The sequence below is a fragment of the Oncorhynchus keta genome, chromosome 8 (assembly GCF_023373465.1).
Source record: "Oncorhynchus keta strain PuntledgeMale-10-30-2019 chromosome 8, Oket_V2, whole genome shotgun sequence".
In the NCBI taxonomy this organism is placed as follows: domain Eukaryota; kingdom Metazoa; phylum Chordata; class Actinopteri; order Salmoniformes; family Salmonidae; genus Oncorhynchus; species Oncorhynchus keta.
The window spans coordinates 27,791,404-27,806,502 of NC_068428.1; the positions used below are offsets into that span (position 1 = coordinate 27,791,404).

A 15,099-nucleotide genomic window follows, 5' to 3' on the forward strand; every position below is an offset into this window, starting at 1 on the left:
GTGCAAGTTCTCCCACTTAAAAAGATGACGCCTGTCATTTTCATCATAGGTACACCAACTATGACAGACAAAATGAGAAAAATAAATCAGAAAATCACATTGTAATCACAAAATACTTTTTTCCCCCACTGTATATAGATACAGACATTCACCAATAGAGAATAGCGTGTATGGCATCGTGTGGGAGAGAGGTTTGCTGATGTCAACATTGTGAACAAAGTTCTCCATGGTGGCGGTGGGGTTATAGTATGGGCAGGTATAAGCTACAGACAACGAATAATTGCATTTATGGATGCAATTTGAATGCGGAGACGACGAGACGAGATCCTGAGGCCCACTGCTGTGCCATTCATCCACCACAATCAACTCATGCTTCAGCATAATAATGCACGGCCCATGGCGCAAGGATCTGTACACAATTCCTGGAAACTAAAAAAGTCTCAGATTTGCCATGGCCTGCAAACTCACCAGACATGGTGACATTCACCAATAGAGAATATTTGGGATGCTCTGGATCGACACCATGTTCCAGTCAATACCCAGCAACTTCGCACAGCAATTGAAGAGTGGGACAACAGGCCAAATCAATTCTATACGAAGGAGATGAGTCGCGCTGCATCAGGTAAATGGTAGTCACACCAGATACTGACTGGTTTTCTGATCCACACCCCTACTTTTTTTTTTTTTATAGGTATCTGTGACCAACAGATGCATATCTGTATTCCCAGTCATGTGAAATCCATAGAGTAGGGCCTAATGAACTTGTTTCAATTGACTGATGCTTATATTAACGGTAACTCGGTAAAATCTTAGAAATTGTTGTATCTTGCGTTTATATTTTCGTTCAGTTTATATATATTTTTTCGAACAGTCTTATTCAAGATGGGACAGCTGGTCATTCGTGTAGTTTAGTCGGTTTCTACGGTAACATGGCCTCAACGCGCTGAAACTGTCTCTGAAACAAGAAACTAGCAAATGAGTCTTCGCTTACCTAGGCAACACCCACAATGCAGCAGTAGCCCATATAGAAATGTAATGATTAGAACAAGCTCGTAACCCCCAACCGTTGCAATTTGACTGTTAAACTCATGGGTACACCCACAATGGCTGCCTGGTATTGTGATAGAAATGATTCTATGGTAATGAAGAATGTTCATTCAAATGATGTTAATTGATGTTGTACTCTTTACAGTGACGGCCTACCACGGCCAACCCCTAGGCCAATTGTGCGCCGCCCTATGGGCCAATTGTGCGCCGCCCTATGGGCCAATTGTGCGCCGCCCTATGGGCCAATTGTGCGCCGCCCTATGGGCCAATTGTGCGCCGCCCTATGGGCCAATTGTGCGCCGCCCTATGGGCCAATTGTGCGCCGCCCTATGGGCCAATTGTGCGCCGCCCTATGGGACTCCCAATCACGGCCAATTAAGATGGTTCCATTCCAGGATCTAAGGTCGGTAGTGACACCACTAGCACTGAGACACAGTACCTTAGACCGATGCGCCACTCGGGAGCCCCATACGGACGACATGCAGTTGCTACACAGCAAGGTGTGTGTACACTTCTTTTGTGCTCCAATGTTTATATAAAATGCAGTATCATAGAAAGCTGATGGGGTCAATGAGGTTTCTTCAGATCACTGATTTCAATAGAGGTATGATATTAATTTCTGTATCAAGTATAGTAGTCCACTACACCATACTAGTACACACTTAATAAGTGCAGCACACTACTCCAGTCCCACTTGAAAACCTGCATTCTTTTAATTTGCTTTGGAAACATAACTACTCTTTCCATTTCTTCTCTATACCAGATGAAACATTTGAAAGACCTCCACTAAGAGAAATATACTCTATAGAAGTATTACTGTAAGATAAAATGAGTTTCAATTTATTTGAAATACTTAAACATTTGTGGGTTCTGAAATGGCAAACGTCAGATGTCCATTGTTATTTTTTGAAGAGTGAACTCTGAGGTCTTTTTCCATAGTGAAGTGAACGACAGGCTCTTTTTATCTAATAAATCCACCCTTAAATGTCTTTTAAAACATCACATTAGGATGCCCACCCCTATTGCTTTTGAGCTCTCTCCCCTCTCTCCTCAAAGAGCCAATTAATCACCTTCCTTTGTCAGCCTGTTCTACCAGGTGAGATAGAACATATTTCATGGGGATCCTATTAGAGCATAATAGAGGGGATATTCAGGCCCATACACAAAGGGTCTATAGAGGTCTTGGCAGGGAGAGGGGGGGGGGGTAGTAGGTATAATTGGAAGCATATGTACATGGTTTGAACCACAATGCCTCTGTGGGTAACAGTGAGGACTGGTCTCACTGAGCTATAGTTCGAATCAGTTTGATTATTTGTTACATTGTCATCTCATTTGGTCCGGTTGGTTTCACTTTGCCAAATGTCAACGAACTAAAATGCCTAAAAGCTGCGTACTCATGCAAGGAATTTGTTTATTGGAGAAAAATGCTCATGTTAAATCCATCTATGATTATCATGAAGCATCACTTGTGTGTCCCAAACTTCACATTACTTTCGCTTTGGTCTCCCAACAACATTGCGTGAGGAAACCGCACAATATCCGCTCTGTCATGTGAATAGGCTATGTTCAGTAGCCTGTATCCCGGGAACTGCCCGTCTCCCCTAATCTGCATCGGATGAGCTCATGAATGCAATGCTGCTACTCAAACAATGTTTTAGAGATATTAAGTTATGGTACTGTGCATTTCATCAAATGCTTGCAGTCAAACAACCAATACTACTGCGCACATCTTCCTGTTTGGTCCACACTGCCCTCTCACCCGGCAGCGAACCACTCCTCTGTATGAATGGAATCGGACCGAGACCACGGTACGTTTAGTGTGGTCCCGAATGCGGATAGTGTTTACATCAGTCCAAGCGAACTGAAAGGGGTAAATTGGGACGGAAAATCACCAGAGTTCAGAGAAAGAAAACGCTCCAAACCAATTTAGTATGAAAGCATCCTGAGCAAAGGGAACACCGTTCTCCTCCTATCCACCGTTTATGTAAGGCGGGGAATGAATGGGATAATGTTTAAAGTGTATTTTAGCCACTAACACCATACTAGCAGCTCAGACCCATTGTCCATATAATGTAATGACAGGGTCCACAGATTTGATTTGGCCCACCAAGTTCTGAGTAAAAGCAAACAAGCTAACAAATTCTAATAGTTTGAGAAATTGGAGCATGTTCATTGTTGGACACGACGAAATCAGCTCCAAGTGATTTTAATTGAAGAAATCTGTTCAAGTATTCTCACACATAATAGAGACGTGATCATATACAAATGGAAGGTTTAAAATGATTATGTTTGGTTAAACATATCTGTTTGAGCTTGTTGCGGTCAATTTGCAGTCTACAAATGATTTGTAATCATGTTCCTGCACCCCCAACCATCCGCTTAAGGAAGAAAAACGTCCCCCGGCTGAATCTAGTTGATGATCCCTGGTCTAGGTATTACAGCAGTGGGTTTAGCATGAAAGAGACTATTTAGCTGGGCACTATGATCAGTAGAAGATGAACATGTTTCTGGTTCACAGCCTCCTGAACTCATGTAAACTCTTTTCCTTTCTGTGTGTATCTTTCTATTGTGTGTGTCTTGCACAAATCCATAATTAACACCATCTCCATGTGATGTCCAGCCCCGGTCTTTATTCTAGCGGATATTTGAGACAACAAAAACAAGTGACATTATTTATTCAGTCACTGCCAACGTGCCAGTGCTCGGTTGTGCACGCGCGCACACAGCCCCCAGCCGTTGCATTCCTCCCACCTTCCGACCTTCTCAGTGTGTGTGTGTAAGCCCTGTGACAATCAGTCCTGACGTGCCATTAAAACATTTCACAGGTTCAGGGGGAGCGATTTCCCCTGCTCTCCTTTTCCAAATGGCAGGACGGAAAGAGGTGTGGAGGGAGGGAGGGGAGGTGAAAAGGAGCTTGTGGTGAGCAGAGCGTGTCAACTCAACCACTCGCTCTCTAGACTGGGGTCAGTTTCTCTTGTAAAAAAAAAAATAATATCCTCTCCCTCGTTCTCCTCTCCCTCGTTCTCCTCTATCCCCCACTCCCTCGTTCTCCTCTATCCCCCACTCCCTCGTTCTCCTCTATCCCCCACTCCCTCGTTCTCCTCTATCCCCCACTCCCTCGTTCTCCTCTATCCCCCACTCCCTCGTTCTCCTCTATCCCCCACTCCTCATTTCCCTCGTTCTCCTCTCCATCCCCTCCCTCGTTCTCCTCTCCATCTCCCACTCCTCCTTTCCCTCGTTGTCCTCTCCATCCCCTCCCTCGTTCTCCTCTCCATCCCCTCCCTCGTTCTCCTCTCCATCTCCCACTCCCTCCTTTCCCTCGTTGTACTATCCACCCATTTCCCTCGTTCTCCTCTCCATACCCCAATCCCTCTACCCATTTCCCTCGTTGTCCTCTCCATCCCCTCCCTCGTTGTCCTCTCCATCCCCTCCCTCGTTGTCCTCTCCATCCCCTCCCTCGTTGTCCTCTCCATCCCCTCCCTCGTTGTCCTCTCCATCCCCTCCCTCGTTGTCCTCTCCATCCCCTCCCTCGTTGTCCTCTCCATCCCCTCCCTCGTTGTCCTCTCCATCCCCTCCCTCGTTGTCCTATCCATCCCCTCCCTCGTTGTCCTATCCATCCCCTCCCTCGTTGTCCTCTCCATCTCCCACTCCCTCCTTTCCCTCGTTGTACTATCCACCCTTTCCCTCGTTCTCCTCTCCATCTCCCAATCCCTCTACCCATTTCCCTCGTTCTCCTCTCCATACCCCAATCCCTCTACCCATTTCCCTCGTTCTCCTCTCCCTCTGTTCCCTCTCTCTAGCGTCATTAGTCTCACTGTATCACACATGGCCCCTAGATTTGAGACTGGCCCTGAGCTCCATCACAGCTCCACTCCTATAATGTCAAGGCACACAGCAGAGAGTGAATATCTGATTCCTACTGAACACAGGGACACCGGGGTCCTCCTCTGCCCTCTCCGTTTACTGTCTCTCTTCCTCTGTCTCAGTCTCTCTAAATCGCACCTTCGGGAGTGTGTTCTTGTGAGTAAACAAAACCAAAGACCCAAGTCTAAAGCTGTGACCCAAACGGTATCAGCCACAAAAAGGAATGAGCAGTGACTCACCAGTGGGCCCCAAGCCTCCATTTGAGAAACCACTGACTGCTATAAGGGATTAGCTTTATCCTGGATTTCGTGACAGGGTGGAAGAGGAGGGAGGATAAGGAGGAAGAGGAGTGGACAGCAGGTGAAATGGTATGTCCCATTCCGCGATCCCTTCGTTTCTCTGCCATGGTCTGATTCACTGTTCTCTCCTGTCCAATAGGCTGTGAGATTACTGCTGAACTGCGCTGAGCTGAACGGACGTGATTGGTCCAAACCTTTCTGTCTTTCATCCTCACTAGAACAGAAGTCATTGTGTGTGTGTGTGTGTGTGTGTGTGTGTGTGTGTGTGTGTGTGTGTGTGTGTCACTCAATTTTGTGCAAAGCATCTGCTGCACACAGTTCACTTACATCCTGTGTACTTCCCCATTATCTGCATATCCTTGTACTGTCTGGACTGCTGTTTGGACCGTAGGTCTTCCATCCACCACTTTAGAAAATACTTCCTTGTAAAAACTCTGTAGAAGGCAGAGTTTTACAATGGTTTATCATGTGAAACGTCAAGTCCTGAGAGACAGTTTCAGTCAAAACACTTTTTTGATCATTTAACCTAAAGTGCCTCTCAGAACTGCCTTTCTATGTCCAACACAGACATTTGTCTATAGTAGCAAGCACCATTATAAAGTCCAACTCAATTTATGGAAGTAGTTACTACTGGCATTGAATCTAGCAAATACAAAGACTGTCTATAGTAGTTGAGACCATTACAACGACCATTCAATCTTATGAGAGGGTGTTATTCTGACTGAGTGACGTTCCCAGTGATTAACTGTTTTAACACGACTCATCTCAACTCCCTTGTTAAACAGCAGTCAGGGCTGCTTCATGCGTGGTCTTTTATCATTCATTCTGAATGGTAAACTATTCCCTATATAGTGCACAACTGTTGACCAGAGCCCTATGGGTCCTGGTCAAAACTACTACAAACAGGGAACGGGGTGCACTAAATAGGGAACAAGGTGCCATTATGGATGCAGCCTTAGTATTGGATCCATAAATGGTCTGTATCCTGTGGTGATCTCTTCCACAATCCATGTTATCTTCTTCCATATTCATGGAGGTTGGTTAGTCAATGTATTGACCATGAAACGTATCGACCACCAGTCTCATTTGTTGAAGTGTGACGTAGTGGAATATGACAATCCCATTTCATTATCATTTCCTAGAAAGACAGACCAAGACCCCAATTCAAAAAGCTGCAGATGAACAGAAGCTGCCAGAACAGTGTCCCCCACTCAGAATGTTCATACTGTATCACAGTGCATTTAAACCGACAGCAAGCCAAATTCCATCTCGCGGACATAGTCGTCATTGGACATTATGAGAACAATACTATTAAAACCTAACAAACAGTCTGCATGATATTACAGGTGTTTCATTTATTCAGATGCAGAGCAGGGTGACAGTACGTAGGGGAAGGTAGAGAGAGAAGGGTACTGTATATGCTTGTTAGTGTGTCTAGAGGAAGAAGTGGGTGATCCATATTAAATATAGCTTAAGTGACTTAATATAGACCAGGGGCGGCTGGTAGTAGGACTCTGCTGGGAACATGCATAACAGTGTGTCTCTACACACCAAGCTTTTTACTTTATTTCTCCTTTTAGGAACTCTAGTCAAAGACAGGAGGAATTGTGGTGTAGAAAACAGATACAAAGATGAGATGTGATGAGCAATATAATGAAACCAGGACATACTGTATGGGGTAATGGTTGGTGAGTATGCGTAATGATACTGTAGACAGATGGTGTCAGAACAGCATTAAGTCCTGATTAACCAGGTTAGATCAGAGGGCGATATGGCACTCCCACAACAAACCAGGCCATACAGTCCAGGACCCATAAACGCTGAATGAACATGTTGAAAATGGACCAGTAAAAATGTAATCACTCCAACCTCGTAGCCACTAGCACCCTCTCCCCCCGCCTTACCTGAACTCTGGCGGTGGGGTCTTGTTTGATCCACTTGATGGCGGTCTCGTAGACCAGTTCCTCAGCCTTGGTGGTGAGGCTGTCATTAGACAGGTAGGCCACTAGGTCCTCCTTAGACACACACAGAATCTCCTCCTGCCCCGCCACCTAGTGCACAATGAAGGGTTGACACTTCATTGGGATGAAAATCCTGGAGTACATGCACTGTTTTTAATCATGTGCGACAGGTGTTATGGTAAACTGGGACGGCATAGCAGGGATTAGTACCTCAGGTAAATACTTTTCTCACAGATACATAGTGTGATATGTAAATCCACCTACCTCAGGGAAGTTCTGCAGTGCGAAAGCTTTGGCCATGTTGTGGAGCTCTGTACATCGCATAGCTTCAGCCATGGCCAGCACACCTAGACAGTTCCCCACTGTTAGCTGTTTCTCTGCAGAGAGCGAGAGGGAGAGTGTGAGAGAGCAAGAGGGGAATGGGAAGGAAAAGAGGAGAAAAAGAGGAATAAGGGAGAGTTATTCACATCCATAAAAAAACTGTCTGGAAAGAGAGGGAGAAAGCAGGGAGAGAGCTGTGGTCTATCTGTGTGTTTATCTGGACCTGGAGAGAGACTGTCAGAGCTGAAACAGCTCCAGGGACAAACAAGGGGAATCAATCGTTAGGAGCCTACTGAGCACAGTCAGGCGGGGGTGTGGAACGGCATAGCAGGGATTAGTACTGCAGGTAAAGACCTTTGTGTGTGTGTGTGTGTGTGTGTGTGTGTGTGTGTGGTGTGTGTCTGCTGCCTCAACAAACATCACCAGGAGAGGTAATGGAGCCACAACAATTCAAAGAACAGACTGAATATCTAATCAAAACAGGGTTTGTATGACATTAAACTCTGAACTCAGTGTGTTGAAGCTGAATAGGAAAACAAAGCATTTGAAACTAATAACTGTAGTCTGTTGTGGTGTGGTGTAGTTGAACAGGTGTGTTTTCACCTTGAAAGGGTCTGACGGGAGAACGTGTAGTAATAAGAGCTAGACGGATCGGATCAATCACTTTACAGAGGCCTCTCTATACCTAATCAATATCAAACCAGGTTGAAATGTGTTTAGGATTCTTCTTTACTTTGATCTTAATTGATTCCACAGGTACCGTTCATGTAGGTTCACTTGTGTGGGTGTGAGGAGAGTCCCTGCAGAATCCATATGGCGTTCACGATGTCTGTGTGTGTGTGTGTGTGTGTCATATTTCAAACTTTTGCAGACAATGAATAGAGGAGTTTTATTCCAGGCTCTGTAAGGTCCAATAGCTGATCGCTGTAAATCCATACAAACGTTGAAGGTTGAACTCGTAGACAGAATTACAGGAATTGATTTTATGGCTTTCAGTGATTTCCAAATTACCCTGCACAACATAGCATCTGTTCGCACTAAATGCCATGATGAATGGTCACGTAACTTCTATTGTACTCTTGCTCCAACTCCATGTAATTACTTTGTAGATGCGTTGTATAACTGTACACATTGCATTGTTGGATCAGTTTTCTAATTCTTGATGTCCTAATATTGGGCAAATAATACGATGTGCAACATATGTTCCCCAGATGTACTGAAATGTGTTTTTTGGTATTTTTGTCACACTCAAATCTGATCAACTCAATACACCATGGCCAAACTAGGCCAAATTCATTTATCTTCAGTACATTTGTTAAGAACTTCGATATCCTTGACATAATAGCAATTTCTTTGTTCCAAGGTTATACATTGCACCAGTACAATGTCATACAGTGCACTTGAGCGTTGAAATTTTTGCTGTATTGAAAAGCGCTATACAAATCAAATCTATTATTATTACTATGTCTCAGTTCTAACACTCAAATGTCATGAATTATATTCAGGCAGGGCAGGAAAGTCTGACCTACTGATGGTGATGAAGTCTGACTATACTATAAATGGTTTCCCTGTTTTTAACAAGTCCATATCGTCGGGACGAAACGAGAAAAACAGATCAATATTTATTTTCACTGTCTTTTCCCTCTCCTTTACAGCTCTGACCTTTTTCATCTCATATCCAGACAGCATATCCCTGCCTTGCCTTACAGCTCTCCCCACCAATCTCTATTAAATGGTAAGTATAACCTGACATTTACAATTTCCCAGTCCCTTGACCTCCTAAACCCATGACTACGCATTTGCTCCTCAGTTGACCCATGGGCTCGCCACCCCCCAACCTTTCAAACACCCCTCCCCTCACCGCTTTTACCTAGACCTGTATCCTCATCTCTGCCTTGGTATCGATTGGCCTAGAGCATCTGTGGGATTTGACATTTTACTGACAATTGTTCCCTGACCTTTTTATGAATCTGTCCTGGCGGCTCCTAAACCCTGAGGGCCAAGAGGAGAGGTGGAGAGGGAGTGAGATAGAGGGCTAATTCAGACATTTTTTTAAAACAACATAACAATAATTCCATCTGGCGATGTTTATATGACCCCCCTTTGAAACAGTCCCATTTGTTGTGCGTCGCCAGCACCATCAAGGTCTAAATTCCTCCAACAGAATGCACTGTGTTCATTTCTTCATACTCACAACTGTAAGTTAGCCATTTTTATATCGCCAGACTTTAGTGTGTTATTTCCCTGTTAAAATGAATAAAACATTGGCTACAGTTAAACTCAAAACTTTGTCAGATATGTTCTGGTAAATATAAGCATTGTAATTATAAACATTGTCTAGAAACTTGCTTTTAGTTGCCTCGCTTGCTAGATTTTCTAAACGGGTGGTTTTTCTTTGGTGCAGAAAATAAATGGTTGCTATAGGTAACGTTGCTATACTGAACAAAAATATAAATGCAACATGTAAAGTGTTGGTCACATGTTTCATATGCACAAAAACATATTTCTCTAAAATGTGTGTTTACATTCCTGTTAGCGAGCATTTCTCCTTTGCCAAGATAATTTATCCACCTGACATGTGTGGCATATCAAGAAGCTGATTAAACAGCATGATCATTACACAGATGCACCTTGTGCCGCGGACAATAAAAGGCCACTAACATGTGCAGTTTTGTCACACAATGCTACAGATGTCTCAAGTTGAGGGAGCGTGCAATTGGCATGCTGACTGCAGGAATGTCCACCAGAGCTGTTGCCAGAGAATTTAATGTTAATTTTCTACCATAAGGTACCTCCAATGTGGTTTTAGAAATTTTGACAGTACATCCAACCGGCCTCACAACCACAGACCACAAGTGACTACGCCAGCCCAGGACCTCCACGTTCGGCTTCTTCACCTGTGGGATCGTCTGAGTAGGGCGAGGGTGGGTGCTGAGGAGTATTTATGTCTGAGTAGGGCGAGGGTGGGTGCTGAGGAGTATTTATGTCTGAGTAGGGAGAGGGTGGGTGCTGAGGAGTATTTATGTCTGAGTAGGGAGAGGGTGGGTGCTGAGGAGTATTTATGTCTGAGTAGGGAGAGGGTGGGTGCTGAGGAGTATTTATGTCTGAGTAGGGAGAGGGTGGGTGCTGAGGAGTATTTATGTCTGAGTAGGGAGAGGGTGGGTGCTGAGGAGTATTTATGTCTGAGTAGGGAGAGGGTGGGTGCTGAGGAGTATTTATGTCTGAGTAGGGAGAGGGTGGGTGCTGGAGTATTTATGTCTGGTAGGGAGAGGGTGGGTGCTGAGGATTTATGTCTGAGTAGGGAGAGGGTGGGTGCTGAGGAGTATTTATGTCTGAGTAGGGAGAGGGTGGGTGCTGAGGAGTATTTATGTCTGAGTAGGGAGAGGGTGGGTGCTGAGGAGTATTTATGTCTGAGTGGGGAGAGGGTGGGTGCTGAGGAGTATTTATGTCTGAGTAGGGAGAGGGTGGGTGCTGAGGAGTATTTATGTCTGAGTAGGGCGAGGGTGGGTGCTGAGGAGTATTTATGTCTGAGTAGGGAGAGGGTGGGTGCTGAGGAGTATTTATGTCTGAGTAGGGAGAGGGTGGGTGCTGAGGAGTATTTATGTCTGTGGGGAAAAACTCATTCTGATTCACTGGGCCTGGTCCCCATGCATGGCTGCATCCCTGCCCAGTCCATAGATAAGGCCTAATGCATTTCAATTGACTGGTTTCCTTATATGAACTGAAACTCAGAAAAATCATTGAAATTGTTGCACATTGCATTTATACTTTTCTGAATGACAAGAACAAGTTGCATGCTGGACGAAAATAGAGTGATCATGATTTAATGCGTGCCAAAGCCGACAAGAAGAAAGGTGATGTTGACAGACATAAGCGATAACTATCGAGAAAATACAGAAAAGATCACTATTTCCAGAGGTGGAAATAGACCTTTCAGATATAAAAGGAAAGGCGGTAAAAGGGTGTTAAAAGGTAGAAGAACGGCCAAACGCTGGGTGTTAGAAACTCTTTTACTCCGGTGGAAACTTTGGACACCTGACAGAAAGGGTGTGAGGGACCATGAGCCAAATACAGAAAGGGTGTGAGGGACCATGAGCCAAATACAGAAAGGGTGTGAGGGACCATGAGCCAAATACAGAAAGGCAGGCTTAGTATGATGAGACCCCCCCCAAACACACACCCTGTGCCATAGCTACATACCTAGGAAGGACACACAGACTTTGCAGAAGGTGTTGAATTGGAACTTGTTGGCAGCTTCTAGCAGTGTCCTGGCGTTAGCGGAGTCTATGACCAGAGAACCTGTGTAGACAAACTCCAGCAGCAGCTCCAACACATCAGCTCCAATGTCATTCATCCGCAGCTCTAGCATCTCCCCGCTCCTCGTCTCCCCTGACGACCTGACCAACCAACCACGGTAGAGACAGGAGTTAGACATCGAAGAGATGCGCACACACCTTGGACTAGGGCTACACACACACACACACTCGTGCGCACACACAAGCACACACACACGCAACCTGCATCAATAGAATAGGGAAAAATAACAGAATCAATACAACACGATAGAATACAGTAGAAATGGGGAAGGTAGAGATTCTGTTTGGTCTTGTTTTTACAGTAAGCCACTAGGGTTCACTAGGGTTTGTAACAGTACAGGTTTGTGCTCCATCTGAAACAAAAGCACAAGTGATTGGTGTCTTTATCAAGGCAAATTAATATCCAAAAGGCATGCTTTGACATGTGTTCAGGTATGCATAGATATTAAGGAGATGCATACAGGATAGTGGGAGACAGAAGACAGAGGGGAGGAGCTGATAAAACCACACTGAGAAGATCCCTAGGTATGTTAGAACAGTGTGGAAAACAGACTGCTAACGGAAGATCTCAAGCTATGTTAGCTGTGGTATGTTTGAAAGCTAGCTAACTGTTGCGCCCAATACTACTATTCTGTATGGCTATCTTGTGTGTTGTATATCAGAACTACATGCTGAGGTGCTGGGTGGCTTGCATGGGCATTGCAACAGAATGGGATATCTGTGATTAGTTGAAGTTCTGGAACTTTCCGGGGGTTTAAAGAAGCGTTAAGTAACGCATCACCACCCACGTTTAATGTCCCATGTGCACAACAATCTAGTCACGGGTAACATAAACAGATACAATGCCCCAAAATATAGTGAGATATATAGTGAGATACTGTGTCCCTCCCCCGAGAGCTGTGGACAAACAATATGACAACTACCAAGGATTGAGATGGATGGGGTGTGTTCTCCTGCTGGGTACACTGCATAATGCTGTGTCTGTTTCAAGTGTTAATGTCTCCTACTGGGTTGGTGAGAGACTCAGAGAAGCCTTTACAGAGCATACACTCAGTCATAGTGGTTGATGCGAGATGCAGACAGACGGACACACAGACGGACATATGGGCAGAATGGTTAGAGTGAAGAGGAAAGAGGGAGAGAGCGAGGGTGGAAGAGTGTTGGTTCTTCCACAGGGACCAGCAGCCATCCTTCAGAGGGGGTTTGAGGGGGGTCCATGTTCCATGACTGTTCCTGGGACTTTTAAATAAGAGATTCCTCCCCGCCCCCCCCCCATCAACACCACACCTAAACCCAAAGCCTCTGCCCCCAGCTCGCTGCCACATTCACCAGTATCCTGTATATGAACGTAGTAGACATTAGTGGTCATTGAGTCATCTTAGGAGGTGAGAGAAGGGGAGAAGGGCAACGCAAAAAATAGATAAGACAGTGGGGATCGGTCTCTGCATGGACGGACATAGTGAGGCTGGAAAGACCAAGACAGTTATATATCAAAACATTTTTTTTTCTCCTGCAAAGCAAAAAAACATAGTATTGTTATGTTATTACTTTCCCGCCCTACGCTGCGGCAGTATTAAAACTGGAAAAAAGGGGGAGATCAGGGGTGCAGTCCAGGGTTAAGCAACGGAGGGTAAGAAAAGGGAAATAAAAAAGACAAATGAAAGAAAACAACAGCATGCTCAACCATGTCAATGGGAATCAGATCAAGTGGCAATTTGTTTTGTCTGACTGTTTTTGTTATAGAATGCGCTTTCTGCTTCTCTCAAAGTGGTGGTTGTTTATACTGCTGCATCTGACTGCAGACTTGGCTTTATGTAAAAGTGGGAGAGGGAAGTAAAAAAAGAGCGATAAGGAGAAATTGAGAGAGGAATCGGTTTACGAAAAATGCACCAATATGTTTTCTGTGGAGAGTCTAATTCAGCATAGACTGTCAGAAAGGGGAGGAGAAAGAGGGGATGTCATAAATGGATTTCTAATGTGTCCTGTTAATGTACTATTTTACAGGGACCGCATTTACCATGTTCTCTAAAATTAAATTTCAGCTGGACAGATGATTCCCGCAGACATTTTACTGTGTACTCAGAGGAATCCAAGCTCATCCAAAATATATACTTTTCTGGGAGAAAACAAAACGTTACTTGTTTGTCTATTCTATCATCAAGAAAAAAAAACAATCAAACATGGATTCAACATAGATAAGAGTGCCTGCTTGCTTGACAATGTTATTAGTTTAGCTTGTTTGTTTGTATTGGAGACTTCAAGCCACACAAGGAGACCCAGTAGTTACACTGGTGTACCCCAGTGTTTTACCCAAAAGGCTCAGACTTTTCGGTTTCCATCTATGCGGGTCGGCACCCGTGTCTCACTGGGTCATGGCTCCGGTGGACCTGCTCTGCCTTGAAGCCAAGGCCATGGGTACTTTTCGGCCTGCATAACTGCGGCAAACTGAACTTGAAGACACTCAACAGTCTTGAATGATGCAGAGGTTGTTTATTCTGCTCACAAGTCTTCAGTGCCACAGTCCTGATGAAAACACTGGAGGAAGTCTCAGAGGAAAAGCACTACCAGAGTGTCACAGCCAGTAGTCGGTGGGCTCTGAGGTTCAGAATCATATCCTGAGCTGGGGACACTGCTATTTTTGGTCTTAAAAGCAAAACATTGAGGGAGTAAATGCTGCTATATGAGAGAATAAAATGTACAATTTTAATAGGGGGCCTATTATGATTGCCACTGCTTCTATAGAGCCATAGGATGGGGAGGAAAGTAGGTTTGTTCAGACCGGTCAACACTGAGCTGCTGATCTGAGGAGCCATCATACATTTCTAGGATTGATTACGCTATCCACTGCTGTGACCATATGGTTTACGGTGTTTCAAAGCAGCACACAGTGCACCCAGCAGGCAAAGCTGGTTAGAATGAAGCCATTCTGCTTTTGAACTGGTTGAAATTACATTATTTCAACGCATTTCGTTTTTTCCTGCTGGGTAGACTAATGCATACTGTCTATCTGGCACAGGACAGTAGTAGGGGAACAGTAAGAGCTCACTAGAATCTCAGCTGGAGGATTCTACCACCCAGAGAGCGTGTTGACAAAGACTAGAAGTTTCAGTTCCACTCTCTCTTCTTAAAGTGGTAGACTCTGGCCTGGGTGAGTCGGAAGCATATGAAAACAGAAGAGAAAAAGGGCAACAAATGGAACAAAAAACTCTGGTGTGTCAGAGTGTGTGTGCTTTTACATTAGGCCCTGCCACCGAGCTGCACCAGTTGCATTGTGCCCATAGTTTAAGGGTG

General features: G+C 44.7%; 1 protein-coding gene across 1 annotated transcript in view; it reads right to left on the reverse strand.

The window, feature by feature from the left end:
- LOC118387061 (kelch-like protein 29) overlaps nucleotides 1-15,099 on the reverse strand; it is a 435,230-nt gene that overhangs the window by 69,147 nt on the left and 350,984 nt on the right. The window contains exons 7-9 of the mRNA XM_052523942.1: nucleotides 11,693-11,889; nucleotides 7,436-7,548; nucleotides 7,115-7,261 (exon numbers count right to left, since the gene is read on the reverse strand). Of these exons, the coding sequence (XP_052379902.1) occupies nucleotides 7,115-7,261; nucleotides 7,436-7,548; nucleotides 11,693-11,889 (457 nt within the window). The remainder of the gene's footprint in view (nucleotides 1-7,114; nucleotides 7,262-7,435; nucleotides 7,549-11,692; nucleotides 11,890-15,099) is intronic.